Source organism: Schistosoma haematobium, chromosome ZW (assembly GCF_000699445.3).
Source record: "Schistosoma haematobium chromosome ZW, whole genome shotgun sequence".
NCBI classification, from domain to species: Eukaryota; Metazoa; Platyhelminthes; class Trematoda; order Strigeidida; family Schistosomatidae; genus Schistosoma; species Schistosoma haematobium.
The window spans coordinates 31,474,670-31,497,988 of NC_067195.1; the positions used below are offsets into that span (position 1 = coordinate 31,474,670).

A 23,319-nucleotide genomic window follows, 5' to 3' on the forward strand; every position below is an offset into this window, starting at 1 on the left:
ATAATGAGTACAGAAAAAAAAGGCCAAAAACTACTGATATAGACAAACCATGAAGTCAAACTTTTACAACAGCATCAAGGTCGAGCAGGGTCACAAAGATGTACGGTATTCAATATCTACAGAAAAACTGTTCGAAATCACTTGTACTTTTTGCACTCCTACAACTGAAGAACATACAGAACTCAAAACAACTGCCAACCAATATTAAAGTCAGAATCTTCAATATGAACGTAGAAACAGTCTTATTGAACGGAGCTGAAACGTGGAGAACTACTACAATCGTCATCAAAAATGTACAAGCACTTATGAACAGTTATCTACGCAAGATGCTCAATGTCCGTTGACGACTGGATACCGTGAACAACAGCTACCATAAGAGAGAACGAGCCAGCTCCCATCTGAAGGGTAAATTAGGAAAAGACGTTGGGAGTGGATAGGACATACATTACGGAAATCACCAAACTGCATTATGAATCCGGCGCTAACTCGAAATCGTGAAAGAGATCGGTAAGGCCAAAAAACGCACTGCGTCGAGAACTGGAGGCGGACATGAAAAGGATGAATAGCAACTAGGACTAGAAAGGATTGCTTAGTACAGAGTTGGATAGAGAATGTTGATAGCCGAGCAATGCCCCTCCTCGAGGGGTAACAGGTGTAAGTAAGTAGGTATCACCACACTCATGCTAAAGTTAACTCCCAACGAAAACCTGCACATCCATCCAACCAACCAAATTCATGGATCCTAAAACTTTCCAGTCTTAATTCACGACCCATGTAAGGAACCTTATCAAAGCTGTTATTTAGGTCTATGAAATTATATCTACCAGAAGGTTTCTATCCATCGTTGTGGACCGATCTCTTGAAATGTGTAGGTCTGTCAAGTATGATAAGCCAATCACAAAGCCTTTCGGTTCCCAGGCTAAAAGATTACTCTATTCCACATAGTTTCAAATCCCCATCCGAATAATATCTCCCACTGGTTTGACGACTAAACTGTTAGACTAACTGGTAGATAGTTACTAAGTAAGTTCATACCCTCCGCTTCATAAACTATACTGGCGATAGCGCATTTCTAGTCTCCTGGGAGTTTATACTGCCGCAAAGAACTATCAGACAGTGTGCCTAGGAGTTCAGTTACATCTGTCAGTATTTCCATAATCGCAGGATGAATGTCATCAGGACCACTGAACGTATCTGGTCTGAGTTGTTGAACTAATCACAAGACAGCTCTTTCCTCAATAAACGTAGGGTCCGCAGACAAGCCACCGTGGTTACGATTAATCGTTAGTCTCGCGCCATCATCGGTAAATAATACTTGGCTGAAATATTCTGACAAATTTTCATCGATTCCAATGTCACTTCTTGCCGATATCAACGGACATTCCTGTACAAAAGTTGGTGGGATTCCACCAGTTTTCTGAACTTACCTCCGTATATGAGAGAAACATTTTCACAATCCCTAACCAATTGTTTTTTCATGGGATTCGTTAGCCTTATCACCGGCTTTCATGCGTTTTGAGTCTCACAGCAAGTAGCTTTGTACTGTCCAGAGCCTGTAGAGATAAACGTATTATAATGCCTTTCTTGACTCGTTTAGTTATCAATGGCGGACAGTTATTTGGTCTACATGGTACTATACATGGCGTGAATGGGGACGCAACTAAGATAAGTGCACCTTCAAATATGGACCATTCCTCTTCAATTGATAAGCTTGTACTTACTGACCAGTCCATTGTTGCTCTCCACACATTTAGGTGGGACTTAATCCAACTGTTTATTATGTCACAAGCTGTTGACATGTATGGCTAAACAGCATGACTACTATCTGCAAACAGTGGGTGAACATTTAGATGGACGATATTTTCGATCGTGTGACCGATTACTAGGTTTAACAAAGAATATCCTTGATTTGAACCGGAACATGTGGGTTCGGATACATGCCGTACTAAAGCACGCTACATCATAGTCATCGGGAGCCTATTGTCAAGAGAGTCTTTAGATCTTGTGGTGGCCATATCTGTTAACTAGTATCAGGTGCATTAAAGTTTCTTAATATCAGGCATCTGTAATTTTCACATCACAGCTGAATGTGCTCTAAAATAAAGTCATCAGCTTACCAGACTTGGCTACGATTGATGATACCGAGTATAAATGTATAGCCCTTAAAGGAGATCTCACAGCTTGTGGATTAACAAGTTTCACTGGCATGTGATTCACAAGCAAAGGAAAGGATGTTTTGTTATTAGTTACGTATATAAGGATTCCAACTTCTTTCCTGTATTTATTCCTATGTCTTTTTACGTAGTTGTATCCCTATAATTCTGGAGTGACATCAGAGTCATAAACTAGCCATTGTTTGGCTACAGCTACGATGAGTGGCTTTTACTCGTTCACTAACACTCCAAGCTAATGGAATTTATTTACTACACTACGAGCATTTGTATATGACTTCTTAAAAGAAGCGTCTATTCATGAAAGATTCGGTAGCATTCTCTTTCTAGACCTGACTACTCGAAAACCTGTAATGATATTGGTACCTAACCACACGATCTTGAAGCTGAGAGTATAGTTACTGATATTTACATTCAACGTGTGACACTAAGGGCATGTCAATAATGGCAAACGCAGCAAAACAGAATCGAAATAGCATGCACTCGCCTCCACTTTTTACAACCTCTTACTATTGGAGCCGAGTATATTACCCTCCCCCCGCCCAAATGCCTTTTCCAAGAGTGCCAGTCGTTATATTGCTGATCGCCGCGACAGAACGGGCCAGTGTAGACTCTCACGTAAGACCCTATAAATTAGGCTGTCACACCATGGCATATCTACAATTTTGAGATTGGATCTATTATTATAGTGGTACTAATGCCGAACTAGACCATAGTTCTACGTACCCACTGAGCGAAAATTTTTTACCATATTGACTACCTCCAACCACCATCTTATCTCAAAATAGTGCTCGCAATGCCGAGTAACCCAGACCAGTGGCCACAATGCAACTTGTTCGATGGGATTCTATCTGCACTAAGAACCTGACATACATGACATTGATTACCACCCAGTGAGCAACCAATTGTAAATCAGAAGTCTTTCTAGTCCGTATAGTGCCGTCTTCCTTTTCATTCTGTCTTCTAGAGACGTACCAGGGCTTACTTCACTAACTGTGTTATCGTGAACTCAAGTACTAGTTAACGAAAGATTTCGTTGTTCCTCCGACCCTAGGATTACCGTAAGGCGTATGCATGATCGGTGCTCACCATTGATGACCTTCCATAAATGCTTGAGTTGCGTGAATTTTTTTGTTCGTGCCTCTGGTCGCTTGTGGAGTAAACTTTCCTTCATCTGAACCTGGACTTCTCCTCTTAAATAGCGGGACTAGAGCGCATCGGGTTAGTTTAGCTTGTCTTGTCATCGTGTCGCTGATTCTTCGTTCCGTTCCTCGGTGATCTGATAATCTCTCCAAGCATAGCATATATGTTGATTTTAAACCTTCTCAAGAGTTATATACTCGGCTCCAAAGATTGTGTGGTTAGGACCATTGCCACCATGCATCATCAGGTACTACCTCATAACTGCGGTTACCAATATCCAATAGCATTTCGCCCCCCGTTTATTTCAAAAGAGATTTTCATATTCTATGTATCGCAGTTGGTCTTTAGCTCACCTAGCAACAGCAGTCACGACATTATTGCATTCTTTCCTGCCATTGTGCTTTCGATGCAGTAAATACAAGCAAGAGCAGTTGGTTCACTGCTGCTCTATTTGAAACTTGCGCGAAGCACGCTAATAAATGTTTCAAGGAAACTTAACTAAGAGTCTTGACAATGTGAAACAAATTATTTGCTAGAGCACTCAGCCTAGCTCAAAAGATCGATTCTCAGGCTCTATCAGAGATGAATAATCCTTTTCTCTATTATGTTGGGCTTTTTGATGACAGGTGAATTTAGTTTTTTTTAACAGATCGTTTGGGTCACTGCGGCCAGAGACTGCCAGGTCATCAGTCAGTGATTTGCTTGGTGGCAGCGAACCTGAAGAACGAAACATAAAGTCAAATAGCTTAAATAGCAGTAAGAATAAATATGTAGGTAGGATAATTAAAAAGAGAATATAAGTTAGCGATACGAAACTTAGGATAAAAACAGTTAGTATAACTTCGTCTAGTCTTATCCTATTATATATCGTTTCAGTAATTGGAAGTCAGTCTGAGTACGTTTGTGTGGTTGTCTGATATATGAACATAAATGTCTACCACAGTGTGTACTGACTTCAGCTGTGCAAACTTTTCAGATAGAATAAACATATACCTCGAAAACTTTGGGTTTCACCAGAATACTTACTCGATAGTGTATAATCTTGCTGAAATTTTACTGTGTATTGCCACGCTGACCTGCGATGGAATAAATAAAATACTGACTATAGTAATGGGATTACTCCACTTAGTTAGATAAGCAAGGGAAACCTGAATTTGAAAAAGAGAACAATAATAATAATAACTCAGGTTCTGTGTAATTGAGAAGAATATTGAATTGAGCTTAAAGAATGAAAGTAAGAAAATAAGGGAATAGAAATGGAGGAGACGTGAAATACGCAAATAGTTTAATAAGCGTGTTTATGAACACAGAACAGGAATAAACGACTATGTATGTATCGCAAAATGATTAACAAGTACAAAACAAAATAAATAGGAAAATAGCTAATCATTGCAGTAAGATATGACGTTAGAGTAAATGTTTATGTAGTCATAGTTTGGAGTGATGCTATGAAAGTCTCAATTAAGTGAAAAAGATAATGAAATATCAATATGTATGAGTCATATGTGCATAGAGAAGATAAAACGAGTCTGAGGAGTTAATTTAAATGTAACACAAGTTATTGTCTTGATTACAAACTTCGTAATCTTAAGAATAACATTTATTTAGATGAAAAAAATAGAGAGAAAAGAAATGAACACCTAATGAAAGGGTTAAACCATGATAATAATAATAAGTTTGTGATGAATATCGACCTCTGAAGTAAACCACCATTTAAAAAAAGTTCCTTTAGTGCACGCGGATAAATACATGTAGATTTATGTAATAGTATACGGAGTAAAACTTGATATTAGTACAAACCTTTGTTTAATAATAATTAAGAATGATGCTTTGAAAATCACAATTAATTCCAATATATATATATATATATATATATATATATATATATATATATATATATATATATATACATGGTGAAGTTAAAACGAATATAAGAAGTTAATTTATTTAAGTGTAACGTGAGATAATTTGTTTTTAGTTATAGACTTTGGATGTTTAGGAATAAAATATGTTTAGAAGGGATAGAAAGAATATCTTATGTGTCGAGGGACTAATAATGATATTAATTACAGTAATAATCATAAGTACGAACATAAACAGACTTCATATTGTTAAGATGAATAAAACTAAGGAGTACTGCATCCCTAGTGAAGGACAATTATGGTAAAGCCTAGGTATTCTCAAATTAATTTAGCAATCCGTATACCGTATTCATGACCATTCAATCTTTCCAGATCCCGTAGCACAAGGTGTCTTGGAGATTACTGCTGCCACTCAACTTGCGCTTCTTATCTATTCATTTGCTTAGAACTCCTAATCATTCAGTCGAGTTGCGCAAGCAAACCAAAGCAATGTCTTCTATCTCCCTAGTGCTTTTACAAAACTCAATGTGCGTCTGAAGGATCACATCCAATCAAGACTCCTACTCGATTGCCTCACAAGCTCGGACAACTTACATCCTTTAAATGCGTCCACTGTTGCAATTGTTATCCAACTAGGGGTTTTGCATAAGCTCTACTAGTCTGTACAGATCCATTGTCATTCGAAGAAAATATCTCTAAATTTATTTTCAAGCATTTATAAACAGTAGTGTGATTCACAGTCAATATATTTATCGAGGATTCTTAACTCTTAATACTATAATCTTTCGAATTATTTGAATTATAGTATGAACTAAGAATCCCAAAAATAACGTAATCAGATCAAGAAGTACCAGACAGGCACAAACGAATGTACTGTATTTAGAGTTCGAAATCAAGCATTCAACAAGTACAATGGTATCATTAGTTCATTCAAACACCACAAATACTCAAATAATTAACTATTCTTCCACATACGAGAAAAGTATCAGAACCGCCACCCATAAGAATGTTAGTTTCCAAATTTTCTATGGGATTATATATTTTGACCGCAATAATACTCAAATAAAGTAAGTTCACTACATGGTTATTATTACCACCAATATACAGTATTGTATGATGATGAATCATTCAATTTCCAGTGACATACTTTAAGCCTGAGTTAAATGACCTAGCTATGTGATCTGTTCTCAAATACAGATGACATATACTACATTCTCTTACTTCCTGTCTCTTTTTCATGACCGTAAACAACTCTGTCCCATTCTTGTGCAAAGGAAAGCAATTCTTCAAAGTCTGGTTCGTTGCATACCATCATGGTCTTATTGGCAACTTCTGCCCACTTATTCTGTATACCAGTGGCAGACGTGACAATTATTTCCAAATTAGCTGTGGAATTTACATTGGTCATTGATCCTATTTGTTCCAAAGTTACACATATTTATTGTGTAGTCTAATCGCAAAGTTAGTTAAGTCATCGGCTGAATATTCAACAGGTTTATGGTCGGGTAACTCCATAATTAGTATACAGGCAACCAAATACTTTCTTCCAAAAAGTTCATACTAAACTTGTCTCACTCTGTCATAACCTAAGTGACTTGACAAAGTGATTCTGACCTGTAATTTCCTTTGACCTTTCACTCATCGTTTCCATAGCATATCTCCGTTCAATAAACTCAGTTATATGAAACCAAATTCAATTAAATGAAAGAATAAAATTGAAATTCGACTCAAAATAAGCGTCTGAACAAATACGAAACGTAAGGAATCCCAAAACTAATTTGAGGTATTTTTACTTCACGTACAAACTTTAATCCAGTCCGTTGTTGAAGCACAGTAGATCGATACACTAGTAACTTACGACTCAGATAACAAGAGAACTAAATTTTAGTTCAGGTAACAAAATCTATCCTCAAATCGCAAGTAATCAAACCAGATATGTTAGTCTAATATTAATTATAACAGTCGCGCAGTAAATCTTCAATTTTTGGGTTTCTTCAGCAAAACGTCCAAAATATTAAACAAAAAGCAGAGATGTCCGTGATCAAAGTTATAAGAAAACAAGTTCAAAATTTGAGTAAACAATTGCATTAAAAAAACAGTTAAAATAGTGGTATTCAATATAACAGTTATTATTCACTCAAATACTTTCAGTTCTTCCAGAAACAGCAGGTATTTATAATTCTGAAAATAATTTAGACCAATATATCTTTGGAGTCAGCGTGGTTATTAAAATTCCTAAAAAGATCATTCGGAAGGAGTCGCTCAGTTGTTTGGACGAGAATCTGATCCTTCCTTAAATGTAGGATGGCTTTATTAAGGGATAATTATGTCTCATAAACTTATTAGTATCTCGTGAAATTTGGTACCTACAGATGTAGATTACACTGACCTCAAAAATGATTTTGAGAAGGCTTCTCACAACCGATTGTTGGAGTCATCTTATTTATATGAATAAAGGACTTCTTGTATGACCATCAACAGGGATTACGGATCAACTCGAAGTTTTCTGTCCAGAAGACAGTGCTTAGCGGAAGGTCTCAGACCATAGTTTACAACTCAGTGTTGTTTCTCCTGTATGTAAATGATTATCCTACTCTCTTATCATAGTCGGTTTTGTAAAATACTGACAATATCAATATATGGAGAGTAATAAGAATTGAGGTAACAATTTAGAGTTCCAAAATTATCTGCAGAAATTATCAGAATGGTCTAAAATTCGGCAACTGTCGATAAATGCCCACAAGCCCATTATGACGCATATTTGTTACCAAGGTACAGATACATACACATCGAATAACAGTGAGCTGCCTGATGTCCCGATACAATGACATATGAGTCATCGTTAGTCAAGATTTGAAACCTACTGCACACTACAGTGTGATAGACGCCAGTGGTTTTAGAAATCAATGGTTAACACGTAATCTTCAGACATGTCGATAATAAAATATTTTTGACTTTCTCCCTTCATACTTAATTAGAGTACTGCGTTCAAGCGCCTAGAAATGATAATTAGAAGTAGCCGAATTGATATTCTAACTAAGAATCATAGAAATAATGCAGTTTAAGGTAGGCAGAAGTTTTTCTAAAGCCCTTTTGGGGTTACTTCAAGTCCCGAGCCCGGATAGATGTGGAGGGTTGGGCATGGGGTTAACGACCCCATCCCGTAGAAAACTAACTCGCTAAAAAAACGCTAACCAGAAAAAATAATTCAAACCATTTAAACTCTGCCCTGGGAGTTAGAAGGCTTTCACGAAGAGTTATGAAGCCTCATGGTGAAAGCCGAGTTCCTTCGAAAGTCACGAGGCTGATGACCCTTCTGACAACCAGAGCAACTATCAATTTAGGTATATGGAATGCCCGTACAATGTAGGAGACCGGAAATGAAGAGATACAACCTGGAGGCGTTTGGAGGAATCAGTGAAACACGTTAGACGCAGGTTGGACAACAAAGACTAACTACAGGAGAGCTGCCAATATACTCCGGCCACGAAGAAGAAAATGCACCACATACACAGGGAGTTGCATTGATGCTGTCCAAACGAGCACAAAATGCACTTATAGGATTGGAATCTCATGGACGCAGGATCATCAAAGCCTCCTTCAAAACAAAGAAAGAGGGCACTTCAATGAACATCATCCAATGCTATGCGCCTACCAACGACTACAATGAAGACGCTAAAGATCAATTCTACGATAGGCTGCAGTCAATCGTCGAGAAGTGCCCAACAAAGGACCTGACCATTCTGATGGGAGATTTCAACGCCAAGGTTGGAACGGACAACACTGGATATGAAGACATCATGGGACGGCACGGACTGGGAGAAAGAAATGAAAATGGTGAGAGATTTGCAAATCTATGTGCCTTCAATAAGCTGGTCATAGGCGGCACCATATTCCCACATAAACGCATACACAAAACCACATGGACTCCACCAGATCACACTACACAGAACCAAATCGACCATATCTGCATTATCAAAAAGTTCGGGAGGACGATGGAGGATGTGAGAACCAAGAAAGAAGCTGATATAGCATTAGATCATCACTTGCTGATCACTAAGATGAAATTGAAACTCAAGAAGCACTGCATAGCGAGGCGGACAACATCACAAATGTTTAATACGGCCTTTCTTCAGGATACTGACAAACTCAACAAATTCAAGATAGTCCTCAGCAACAAGTTCCAGGCCTTTCATGATATACTCAACGGAGAACAAACTACTATGGAGAGCAGCTGGAAGGGGATCAAAGAGGCAATCACTTCAACATGTTATGAGGTTCTGGGCCACAATAAGCCCCATCACAAGGGATGGATCACTGTTGACACACTGGATAAGATTCAAGAAAGAAGGAACAAGAAGGCAGCAATCAATACCAGTCGAACAAGAGCAGAAAAGCCAAGGCACAAGCTAAATACACGGAAGTAAACAAACAAGTGAAGAGGAGCATCAGAACCGACAAACGTAAATATGTGGAAGAACTAGCAATGACGGCGGAATAGGCTGCAAGAGAAGGGAACATGAGACAATTGTATGACACGACAAAGAAACTCTCTGGAAATCGCCGCAAACCAGAATGGCCAGTGAAAAGGAAGGAAGGCGAGGTAATCACCAACATTGAGGAACAGCGAAACAGGTGGGTAGAACACTTCAAAGAACTCTTGAATCGACTAGCCCCACTGAACCCACCCAACATCGAAGCAGCACCCACGGACCTCCCAATCAATGTTGGCCCACCAACAATTGAAGAGATAAGCATGGCCATCAGGCAAATCAAGAGTGGCAAAGCAGCAGGACCAGACAACATTCCAGCACGGGGACTGAAAGCAGACGTAGCGGCAACTGCAAGGATACTCCACATTCTCTTCAATAAGATTTGGGATGAGGAACAAGTACCAACAAACTGGAAAGAGGGACACCTGACCAAAATACGAAAGAGAAGCGATCTCAGCAAGTGTGACAACTACAGAGGTATTACTCTTCTCTCAATACGAGGAAAAGTCTTCAACAGAGTATTGTTAATTTAGAACAACATATATAAGCGAAAAATATTGTTTTCGATTAGATCCTCATCAGACTTTTCTCTAATATACAGTAATATTTATATGCATATACGAAATTATTAAACCAATCAAGGTAGTTTATGAGACAATGATAACAATGAGAACGATTACATAATAAGTGAAAAGTACAAATTGGTAGTGTGATAACAGGTGCATTAGTTTTGATAAGAATAATAAAGGTTCAAATCAATGTTACATAATCGGAAATAGGTCAATGATTAGAAAAATATAGACAGTGAGATAAAATTTATAAAATTATAAGATGACGTAATAAGGAGTGTTCAGATAATTGGACCGTGGAACGTATATTTGAGAGAAAATAAACTAAAATGGTAGGAGGGGGTGAAGAAAAATAATAAACGAAGATAACCTCTTTGAGAAGTCCGTTTTCTAGTTTCGCCAGAAAAAAATCCGCAAGCATGGGACCTAGTGGCTAGAGGTTATCAATAAACTGGATTTCTACTGTCGTTACGTTGATGACTATTTCATCATTGCCGATCAGAACATTAGAGAAGAACAACTACTGGAACGATTTAATAACAAACATCCTGCTATTAAATGTACATGTGAAAAGGAAATAGATAACAAACTAAATTTCCTGGATGTTTTGTTAAGTAGAAAAGAAAATGGTTCTATCAGCAGAGGTGTGTATAGGAAAAGTACTTCTTCAAGCCAATACACAAATTTTTTAAGCTTTGTGCCTCTTCATTATAAGAGAAACTTAGTCAAATGTCTTGCAAATAGAGCTATTAAGATATGCTCAGTTGACACAATTGATAGGGAATTAGAGCACATTCATAATATGTTGATTGAATTGGGATATCCACTGGGGTTCCTGAAGAAACACTTGCGGGTACGAAACAAGAAAATAGTGACTGACGGCTAATAAGAAACCGCTTTTCTTGAAGCTGCAATTCAATGGTGATTTAGCTAGCGATGTATTACGGGATAGATTGACTAGAGCAGTAAAGAGAACGTTTAATGCTGCCAACCTCTGTCTATCGTATTCGACCCGACCGATGGTGATTCCGCAATCGAATGATAAGTTACCTGGTTATGCCACTTCTATGTGTATCTACGAATTCAGCTGCTCCTGTGGAGAAAGCTATATTGGGCGCACTACCAGGCAACGGAACCAACGAGTTGGTGAACACCTCCCCTCGTGGTTAGGAAAAGGCAACGTCAAAACAATACGCAGCTCGGTTCTATCACACTTGATCGATAGCGGTCATACAGTAGACAGAAACAAGTCGTTCAAAGTTATTTATCGTATTTCCACTAGTTTTCCTTATGGTGTTCGATCTCGTCTCTTACACATAGCAGAAGCTATGGGAATTCGAGCCAACAAGCCAAGTCTTTGTGTTCAAAAGAAATTTGTAACACCCTTATCTCTCCATTGGCCTTAATAAATGAATTTATTTATTATTTTTTCAAACTTTCCCTTCGTTTGTTATTTTTCTTCACCCCCTCCTACCGTTTATTTTCTCTCAAATATACGTTTCACGGTCCAATTATCTGAACACTCCTTATTACGTCATCTTGTGATTTTATAGATTTTATCTCACTGTCTATATTTTTCTAATCATTGACCTATTTCCGATTATGTAGCATTGATTTGAACCTTTATTATTCTTATCAAAAACTAATGCACCTGTTATCACACTACTAATTTGTACTTTTCACTTATTACGTAATCGTTCTCATTGTTACCATTGTCTCATAAACTACGTTGATTGGTTTAATAATTTCATATATGCATATAAATATTACTGTATATTAGAAGTAAAGCCTTATGAGGATCTAATCGAAAACAATATTGTTCGCTTATATATAGTATTGTTAAACAGAATGAAAGACCCCGTAGACGCCCAACTTCGAGACCAACAGGCTGGATTCCGTGAGGATCGATCATGTACAAACCAAATCGAAACACTACGGATCATTGTAGAACAATCAATTGAATGGAATTCACCACTCTACATTGACTACGAGAAGGCATTTAGCAGCGTGAACAGGACAACACTATGGAAGCTTCTTCGACACTACGGCATGCCTCAGAAGATAGTCAATATCATACAGAATTCCTATGATGGATTACACTGCAAAATTGTGCATGGAGGATAGTTGACAGACTTGGTGGAAGTAAAGACCGGTGTCAGACAAGGTTGCTTACTCCCACCCTTTCTCTTTCTTGTGGTGATCGACTGGATCATGAAGACGTCAACATCTGAAGGGAAGCACGGGATACAGTGAACAGTTAGGATGCAGTTGGATGATCTAGACTTCGCAGATGATCTGGCTCTTCAATCGATTAATGTGGCAGCATCCTCAGAAGCAGTAGGTCCTAACATACACAAAGGGAACTGAAAGATTTTCCGATACAGCACAACACGTACCTATCAAATCACAGTCGACGGAGCCTTGGAGGACGTAAAAACCTTTACATATCTGGGCAGCATCATTGATGAACATGGTGGATCTGATGCAGATGTGAAGGCGCGGATTGGCAAAGAGAGAACAGCATATTTACAATTAAAGAACATCTGGAACTCAAAACAAATGTCAACCAACACCAAGGTCAGAATTTTCAATGCAAATGTCAAGACAGTTCTATTGTATGGAGCGGAAACTTGGAGAACCACGGCCATTATTCAGAAGATACAAGTGATTATTAGCAGCGGTCTATGCAAAATACTTCGGATCCGTTGACCAGACACTATCAGCAACAACCTACTGTGCGAGAGAACAAACGAGGTCTCAGAGGAAGAAGTGGATAGGACACACATTGAGGGACGCACCCGACTGAGCCACAAGGCAAGCCCCCACTTGCAATCTTCAGGGCCAAAGGAAAGGGGAGATCTAAGAACATATTAAGCAGAGAAATGGAGACAGACATGGGAATGAACAACAATTGGATAAGACTATAAAGGAAGGCCCAGGTTAGAGCGGGTTGGAGGATGCTGGCCGACGGCCTATGCTCCACTGGGGGTAACAGGCGTAGGGAGAAGAGAACCAGATGAACACAAGTGAATGTTTGACATTTCGTATTCGTAATGAGCGTGCAATGAATTGTATAGGGATCAATAATTTATACAAATGCTGCTGACCAAAAACAGACAGTGAGGTGTCGGAATGCTCATGCATCCTTATGGGAATTTACTCTATCAAGTTCCGCACAGGTGCACGTGTGCTTTTATCACAGAATATACGGGATACTGAAGAATATATTCTCAATAAAGCAAGCTCCCCATTTGGTCCTTCGTACGAAATCGATGTAAGAATGATGAGACTATTTTCCAATGGTTTGAAATTGGATCGGGAACGAGATGACCACTGATCTACTTTTACTAATCTATTTTTATAATAAATTTCCTACCCCTTCGGAAGGAAACTGTGTAATGGATATGGCTTTTCCGTTTGTCCATTTAGTGACGGGTAACTAGACAACAGGTTTAGCGGAATTCTCTCTGTAAGCAGTCTAAATGATTTCCGACGACCAATCGCTACTGTGATGCCAAGAAGTCTCTTAGTATATGCCTTTTAAAGACGAACAAGCTGCATCTGATGTACGAATAAACATTATGAAAAGATGAGTCACTACCGATATATGTATCAGGTATGTATCGTACAGAAGTGCCATGAAGATTATGTCCTCCCATACCATCAACTACACAGGATTTAAATGCCTTTCAGAAAGTAACTGTAATAACACTGTTCTGCATTGCACTATTATGCCTAAGAACTATTATCAGCATAAAGGACATGTGTATCTGAAAACCAGTGTCCTCCTTCCCAATCGCTGGCAAATGTGTCGCACCCTGACAGTAGGGAATACTGGTACATTTCCAAGTTTTATTAGTAACTCTAAGCCAAAGATAAAGAAAGGTTTAAGTCCAACACTAAACCAGAGGAAGCATCTATCTTTAGTGGGAGTGAACGTCTAATCAGTCACTAATTTTGTACATTTGGTTTCAAAGTCTGACAAAACAATTTCATGCAGATCTATGAGGTCGTTTGGATTTATTAGAGAAAGGTACCTTGAACTCCGTTAGACCTAGATTTCAAAATTGATAACATTAATATACTTAAGGCGCAATAGGCCCAGTTGAGTCTGAATTCATTTAAAAAACAAAGTCACTGAAATTAATTAACCATAGTCCAACTGCATATATAGTTGCTTACCTTCATCTTTCTGCCTAGAAGTTTTTCTAACTTGTCCTGTCTTTATCACAGACGAGTAACATATACCTTTCCCGTTCTTATAATTACGGTTAATTCTTAGCCTTATCAGCCTAGCAAAGACATTGTCGATGGTTATTCGCACTAATTTGATCCCTATAATAAGCATTGGTCACCTGCATATTAAAACGAGTTCGTGAGATCAAGAAACAAATATATCACGTGATAAATGACCCGTTTTTAGGTGACGGAAGGATACCATCACAGACAATGAATGTCCTAGGTTCCCTATTTAGCAGCTTACCTTAATTATCGCCATAGTCGAGCATTTTCAATAAACTGAGTAATACAGGCGGCGACTCAGGAACATTTCAAACTATATAAGTGCAGTGTGTATCAATATTTAAGCTCCTATGCTAAACACTTCTTGCCGACAAAAGGCTGTAAATTATAAAACGATCATAGTGACTTGAAAAACAGGTAATGCTTTCACAACAAATAAGGTCATGTTTCACATAGATAACAAATGAAAGAGTGTGAACTGAAGCACACAACAGCTTTAAGGAGTTGCCACTTAATAGTACATGGAAAAAACGTTAGGAGAGACTGGAGATGGAATATTTACAGAGATAAGAGACGTGGGTATATCCACTGCAAAACGAAACGGAAACTATGTTAATTAGTCATACATTCATTGAAGCCATTCGCTGAGGTAGGTCTGACCGTTGCTGTAAATAATCTGCAGGATAAAAAGGGGAGAATATGAAGGCATTTGAGAACCAGCTCCATCGCACACCAGGCGCCTCAATACGGACAGGGCTTCGAAACGGATTTAGAAACAGACATGTTTGATTGGAACCATTGGTTTGGTCATAACTATCGTCCAAAATGGCATCAGGTTTACTTGGGCCTAAACCCAAAGAACTTGATACCTGGAAACCCCATAATGAACTGTATAAGCAAGAATCTGTAAAGAACACTGGCACACCAGTTTCCTTCAAAACGAAATGAAAACATTTTACACTGACTTAGAGATTCTAATACTATTTCAATAAATGTGTTAGATACCGAAGCTAAGTGTTATGAAAACTGCTAATAAAATAAAACTAAGGAAATACAAATTGCTGCCCGCAGACTCGGATGGTATAGATGATATTTTTGAACAATAAGTATGCGGACATCCAACATTTTCCAGATTACAGTAGGACTTTAGTCATGAAATCAAAATGTTGTCGATTACCAAGGTTTTTTTTTCGGCTTCTTTTGTGACCATAGAGTATTTTCAACGAGTAAACTCAAAATATACAGACGGTAAATAAGACCAAAACCGCATGGAAGTACTATAGATATATTCCTTGATGATTCAATCAATGCTCACAATCAGTGTCACTCTATTTGTTAGGATTCAACTACAGGGAATTATTTATAAACTACCAAGCAACGTTAACCCGGTCATGAATGATTATTGTCCAATGTTTGAGTACAAGCAGCTCTACTTGACGAACTATTCAAGGTGAAAATTTTTGAGTTTTTGCACAACTGTTGTTACATTTGGAGGAAATCCTACACTTGGTAAGATTATTGCCCAAATAATTTGACGTCCGAGTCCGGCTATAGTGTAGACAGACAATCAGTCAGTGAGATCATAATAAAACCATATTGTTTAGACAGGTCTTATATATGCTTCAACGACTTTTCGAGTATTGTCTTTTGATGCTAGAACATGTTCGAGGATGCAAGAGTTAGTTAGCTTATGACACGCTCCAACAAAAAGAATAACCATATGTGGGATGACAACTTTTAAAGTATTATAGGTCCAAGAATAGTAGAATAACTGAGCATCTTGAAACATCATCGGAAATATACTAAAACTGACTATCTTACGTCTTTCTATTTTCTTGCTTTTATAAACAGTAAATGTCATCTATAAAATGAACGATATTTCTTTCCATTACGATCTATTAATTAGTATCACCTTATTTGAACTCTCACTTATTTAAGTTTAGCTTGTGTGGCAGGACTTAGTGAATTTTAATGTGAAGTCGACAACATATTACTGAAATACTTAAGTGCAACGGTAACCTAGTTTACTGTCATTTCATTTGATTTGCGTGTGGGCTATGATACTGCCCGGGTGTCCAGACTGAAACAGGTGGTTTTCTTAGGGGGCCACACCTGGAGCCTTCGACCTTAAGGTCTGATCCACAAGGCAATGGAGCATAGTAAGGAGATGCAGTCCCATGGAAGCCGGTGACCAACAACAGGTTCATACGCCATTTGTTCCTTCAGGATACTGGAGCCCATGTGCACCATTGGTTTGGAATCAGGGTTTCCCAACTCCCCTAGGTAGACCTTTCATGTCCACCAACCCGGTTAAAGCGCCGGACATTCGTTTTCCGTTCTCTGAACTTCGTAAACACCCCCGTCGGGAGAAGGCATTGAGTAAGACTTCCCAGACAGTGGCTGTATACGCGCGGTCATGTGAGAGCTAGGTTCAAGGCTAGCTGACATCCTACCGAAAAGTGTAGATGAGCATTGGCTGCAATTGTATGATGCTATAAAAATGGGGAGTAAGGTCGCTTGCGGCTTTGCGAAACGTCCCGCTTATAAGCGCCGAGTTTCTTCAAGCCCCTCCCCATTGAAGCCTGTCGATTTACTCCGAGTGACCGCGAGCTTAACTATAAACGAAGACTGTTGCGTAATGAGGCAAAGCTTGTGTAAGGATCAAGAAGCCTGGTGGTCGGAACGTGCCAGCAGCTACATCTGGTAACTACCGGAAGCTCTTTCAACTCATGTGAGCCACTGGCAACAAGGAATCTGGTGTGAGTTAAACAATCTGTGAAGATGATAGGATGATAAACAATAGCATTTAAGGACGTCTCGAACGATGGGCAGAGTTTTTCGGCAAACAATTTAAGTGGTCTGCTGTCCCGGCACCATCTATCAGACTGTTCTGCTCGTTTCAGTAACAACCATCGGGGGATAAGTCTACTTCCGATTGCGTCCAAACTATTAGCTCCCGTCATACTTCGTAGAATGTTCAAAACCCGAGAAAGACTGTTTCGCGAGGAGCAGGCCGGTTTTCGTTCCGATCGAGGATGTAATGATAATATCTTCAGCCTCTGCCAAAGGTTAGAACACTGTCATACTTATCAAAGGCCAACAAACGTAGTGTTTCTTGACATCAGAGCTGCCTTTGATTTATTGGACAGGACTGTTCTCTGGGATTGTCTGTTGAAGAATGGTGTGCCTGAGAAGTTTCAGTCAGTCAGCTACAACGTAGGACCAGGCACATATATGCATCGGTCCAGGTTGCCATACCGCATTAGCACAGCAAGATGAACACCGGATTCATAGGAGTGGTTAGGTCAAAGGTGGTAATATATAAGAGAAATATTGCATATAAGGATACAGTACAGGAAGAAAGAATTAGTTAGTAGAAAGAAAGATATGAAGCAATTTTAATCTCTTAGTTTAAGGGAAGACAGGGAGTGTATACACCGACGCCATTGTGATCGATTCTGAGCCATGTCACCAAGAGTCTCCAACCATTGGTTACGATAGTCACGCGGACCCCAACCAAGTAGTCTGCATCTACCAACATGGCTCAGACTAGAAGTTAGTGACTTCAAGCACTAATGCCACGTTTTGGTTTGGCCGTCCCTAACTTTCTTCCAACCATCTCCAACACCGGTTAGCATTGCACGTCGTGGTAATCGGTGTTCGGGCATACGTAACACGTGGCCCAACCATCTCAGTCAATGAAGATTCATAACCTCATCAACTGATTTACCATCATTCCCTAATACCCTGCGCATCTAACCTCACTATTACTTACCCGGCGATCCCAGCCGATGCCAGCAATATTTCTAAGGCATCTGTGGTCAAATACTAGTAGCTTACAAGTGTCTTCTACTCTTAAAGGCCATGTTTCGCTGCCGTAAATTAAAACAGAACGGAGTGCCGCGCAGTATACCCGTCCTTTTATTGATAGACGGATATCTCGCCTTCGCCATAGGTGACGTAAGTTGGCAAAAGCCAAACGAGCTTTTCGAATCCGTGCTGAGATTTCGTCAGACACCAACCCATTAGGGCTGATCAGACTTCCAAGATAAGTGAAGTTGTCAACGTGTTCGACTACTTCACTCCCTATCCTTAGTTCAGGTGTTGATGCAGACCAGTCCTGAAGCAACAACTTGCATTTAGAGGGAGAGAAGCGCATTCCAAACATTCTGGCATTGTTGCTTAGTGCTACCAAAACACTCTGCATTCTATCAGCGTCTTCACCAAAAAGGACTATATCATCTGCGTATTCTAAGTCGATAAGTAGACCTCCTGGAAGGAGATCAATACCCGAGAATTCAGTAAACGAGAATGCTATTTCCATCAGTAGGTCTATGATGAAGTTAAACAGAAATGGAGAAAGTGGACAGCCTTGACGGACACCACTTGAGGTTGCCCATCGTTCTAAACGTCTGGACTGAGAGCAGATGAGGGTGTCGTCGTCTTCCGAAATAGTCTGACTTACACTTGACTTATTAATTCCAGTTTCTTTTATTAGTCTGTAGAGCTGTCTTGTGTTCCCTATAGTCGCCGCCTTTTCCATCTCTTTTGCTTTCGTTGCCCACCACTGCTCACGGTCGTTCCTTAGACTTTTGGTTAGCCTAGATCTGATTTGCTTTCGCTCTTCATCGTGTTCAGAACCTAATGGGACGAGTTTACGAGAATCCATCAGTGTGATAGACCTTGAAGAAATCCACTGGTTCTTTGTAACTCTGTGGTTTAATTCACTAATAGATGTCACTGCTGTTTCCACAGCTGTTTGTATAGCTTTCCAAGCAACATCTGGGTCAGCCTCGTCTTCAGAACTACCTAATTGTGACCTCAGTTGTTCCTGGAACCTACTTTTGGTTTTCCGCTACTCAACTCAGTTCTAATGGGTCCTTTTACTGTGGCTTTTTTGCGTCCAGTGAGGCGCAAGCAGATGCGTGTCCGTATTAGGGCGTGGTCGGAGTCCAAGCAGGTACTCCAGAATGAACGACAATCTTCTACCGACCCTCTCCAACGATGACTGATGGCAATATGGTCTATTTGAGTCCATCGTTGATTTGGTGTAGGGGGTCGCCATGTTAGACGATGTCTCTCCTTATGCTTAAAATTTGTGTTTGCTAAAAATAAACGATTGTCACAGCACAGTTGCAACAGACGATCACCATTATCTGTTCGCTGTGTCGGAATACTAAAATATCCACCTAAATGCCTTTCTGTTTGGTTTAAACTACCTATCTGGGCATTAAAGTCGCCCCCTACGAGTACTATGTCTGAGCGTTTAGCTTTCTGCAGAAGTTCGGACAGCTTTCTGTAAAATTCATCTTTCACTTTATCTGAGCTGCAGTCGGTGACAGCGTAGGCAGAAACGACAAAAAGGCAACGACGTGTGTCCCTATCCTTCCGAGTTCTTACGAAGCCATTTAGCCGAACAGCACATAAACGACTGTTGACGGGGATCAACTCCAACAGTGCTTGTTCCTCCTTCATGGTTAGTGCTATACCTACACCTGCCAGTCCACGAGACCTGGCCATCGGGTCACCAGATACACGGAGGGTGTATCTCGTTGACTCTCCGTTTTGCCGAGGTGAGGTCAAGTGAATGACCACACTGGGATCCTGTATGCGTGTCTCAGAGACACAGCATACATCAATGGTACGAGATTCTAGGGTTTTAGCCAAGGAGGCCTGCTGGTCGATTTGGCATAGGGTGCGTACGTTGAAGGCTCCAATGTGTAGTGTGGAGCGAGGTTTCAGTAGACCTGGGACAGTGTTAGGAGCACTAGAATCGTTGGCTATGGTGACACTTGAGGGGGAAGCCGAAAAAGGAAGTTTAGAGGTGAAAGTCGATGTAGGAGGAATAATAGGAATTGAAGAGGGAGGTTGATTATGAACACAGTGGTCTTAAGTGGTGTTAGTGTTGTGAGGTCGTTTGTCACTTCCCGATTGCCCGCAGCGTGGAAGGGTTGTTCTGGAGGTACCTGAAAAGGAAATTAGATTAGAGGTGGTCTTAGTGACCTGAGAGCGTGACCGCAGTGCCCAAGGGACAACTGCTTGAGGTCGGTCACACACGGCCTTTTTATGTGTTAGCTCCGTACTTGTTGAGACCTTACCGCCGGAGACGGATATCGTGGGATAAGGCGAGGTGTGTGTTTTTAGGGTCGATCTTTTCTAACACCACCCCTCCTTGTGAGAAGGCAGCATCGCTGTCATGCTGGTTGTCTGAAGAGAACACCTTACTGCTGTCACACCTCTGTACAGTCAGCAGTACGACTTCGCCTTCGGACCTTGGGTTTGTTGCTTTTAGTCTTACCGCTCTTCAACCGACCTGTCTGACATGGTAGGACCTAGAGGAACGGTTGTTCCAGCCGGTATAGCTCGGTTGGGTCATCACGATAGGCAAGCCCGACCACCACGTCAAGATATCAACAACGGCCTGAGAAGTTTGTTAACATCCTAAAAGCCCTATATACTAACACCTCAGGCAGAGTGAGGGCATACAACTACCTCCCTCCATTGTTCCATTCCAGCGGTGGGGTTAGGCAGGGTTGCACAATCTCACCATTCCTCTTCAACTTTGCGATCGATGACATTGTGGAAACAGCTCTGATGAATGTAAGTAATGGTGGTGCGGATCTGTTGTCTGGAGAAAGACTTCTCGACCTTGAGTATGCGGACGATATTGTCTTACTGTGTGATAATACCCAAGGCATGCAATCCGCACTTAATCAGTTGGCAATCAGTGTCCGTAGGTACGGTATGTGCTTTGCACCTTCGAAGTGCAAAGTACTTCTACAAGACTGGCAGGATTCCAATCCTGTACTCACCCTGGATGGTGAGCAGATAGAAATAATCGAGAAGTTCGTGTATCTGGGTAGCTGCATAATTGCTGGTGGTGGCGTGAATGATGAGATCAATTCACGTGTAGTGAAAGCCGGAGAGGCTTATGCCAATCTGGGCCATCTTTGGCGCCTTCGTGATGTTAGTCTGGATGTAAAAGGTCGGATCTACAACGCGTTGGTGAGAGCAGTTCTGCTCTATGCTTGTGAAACCTGGTCTCTCCGAGTTGAGGATATTAGATGATTCTGTGTTTAATCATCGTTGTCTCCTAAGGATTGCTGACATCCAGTGGCAACACCATGTTAGTAATACAGAGGTTCGGCATCGTGTGTTCGGGCACAGAGATGATAATGCAATTGGTGTCACCATCTTGAAACATCGACTTCGGTGGCTTGGACATGTTCTACGAATGTCGTCCCAGAGAATTCCACGTTGTGTATTAATTGCCGACGCTGGAACTGGTTGGAAAAAGCGAAGGTGGTTAGTGTATGACACCGTGTCATGGTATGAAAGAGAGCTGCACAAGACTAGCTTCTGTTGGTCCATCACGACTCCCTGGTCGGAGTCCTAGAGATGATGCAACGTCATCAGATATGTAGGTATCATTACCAAGGTTTGATTTGATAATTTCGAATAAATCGAGCATTGGGTTGATTGTTATAAATAAAAATAATATATTTGTAATATCCCAATAAGTAGAAAATTAGATTTTCTGATGTTTCGTGACTTAGTGTAAGCCACTTCTTCAGAGAATAAATAACCAAATATTACAAATATATTATTTTTATTTATGTCATCAGATATGGCTCAGAACAGAAGCCAGTGGCGTTCTTTTATAACTTTCTTTTATTTTCTTCATAAAAAATGGACGTAACTTCTTTAACTGGAAGTGTTCTTTCTGGTTGTACCTTTGCCAACTGAACTGAGATTCCCATTATTATTATCTCACTTTCATACACTAATTTCTGTTCGTTATTCGCCTTTTTTATACGCACTTTACATTCTCTCTCTTCACATTCTCATTGTTATTGTGGGGCACATATGTATTTGGTGCCCCTTTGTACCAATATTTGTGTTCAAATAAATAAATAAATACCTAGTTTACGGAAACGTTAAGACCGATTATTAGCTTAACATCACAATTCGAACACGCATTTTATTATAAGTTCACAGGAGACCAGAACACTAATAAAAATACGACAAACAAATTTGCGTAAACTTACAGCGATGGAAGACAGTGTGAGTGGCCAAGTTGGATAGGCAGCGAGACCAGCATTGAAACCTGAAAACAAAACAGCTAGCCTTGAAACTAAAGGTTAACGTAATTGTAAAACTTTGGAAGATTTAACTGATTGTGCAATCAAAAATAAGACCGAATAAATCCCCATTCAAATTGGTATATTGATTTTAACTCTGCACATTCATTAAGTGCGAATATTTCCCTAACCCTGAATCTCTTCAGAAGAGCAATCAGGATCATTACTTAAGAAGACAAATTAAAGGAAAGAGAATATAATACACATCCTACGTTTCGATAATTTTCTTAAGAATATTGGTTAAAATAAAACTATCCGTCTGTAAATAACAATCCTAATGAAAGATCTTGGATTGTTACTATGGTTTTATCTTAACGATAAGGTAAAACAGAAGAGTTACAACGGATATTGAAAATATACAAAATCAAAGCTTTCTATAAGACAACTAACACTCTTAGAAACGCTTTAGTTAGAATAAAAGATATGATCCCGTTCACTTCTACACGAAGCTGTGTCCATTTTGATGCGTGACGAATGTTATCAAATGACTGTGAATAGGATTTTTCTGAATAAGCGTTGAAGTAAAAGCATTTTTTTCAGTAGTAATTATCATTGATTTGTGCTGAGAACTGGACAGGAAGTTTTATCAAAAATCATATAGCAAGTAACTTATAGGTACTCACCAGAGTATTCTCTAACCGTTTGTATTGGAAGTTAAGTAATACGAACAAACTTAAGGTATTAGATGAAGTCTTAAA

At 39.7% G+C, this 23,319-nt stretch overlaps 1 protein-coding gene across 5 annotated transcripts in view; it reads right to left on the reverse strand.

Moving 5' to 3' along the window:
• The window catches only part of ZMYND15 (Zinc finger MYND domain-containing protein 15), a 41,453-nt gene that overhangs the window by 7,750 nt on the left and 10,384 nt on the right, over positions 1-23,319 (reverse strand). For 2 of the 5 annotated variants that reach the window (XM_051211034.1, XM_051211035.1), the window contains 2 exons: positions 22,529-22,587; positions 14,883-15,412 (listed from right to left, as the gene is read on the reverse strand). In XM_051211034.1, the coding sequence (XP_051071065.1) occupies positions 15,101-15,412; positions 22,529-22,587 (371 nt within the window). In that variant the 3' untranslated portion in view covers positions 14,883-15,100. Of the gene's footprint in view, positions 1-48; positions 15,413-22,528; positions 22,588-23,319 lie in introns of those variants that run through there. The other 3 variants (XM_051211032.1, XM_051211033.1, XM_051211031.1) reach the window with 3 other exon arrangements.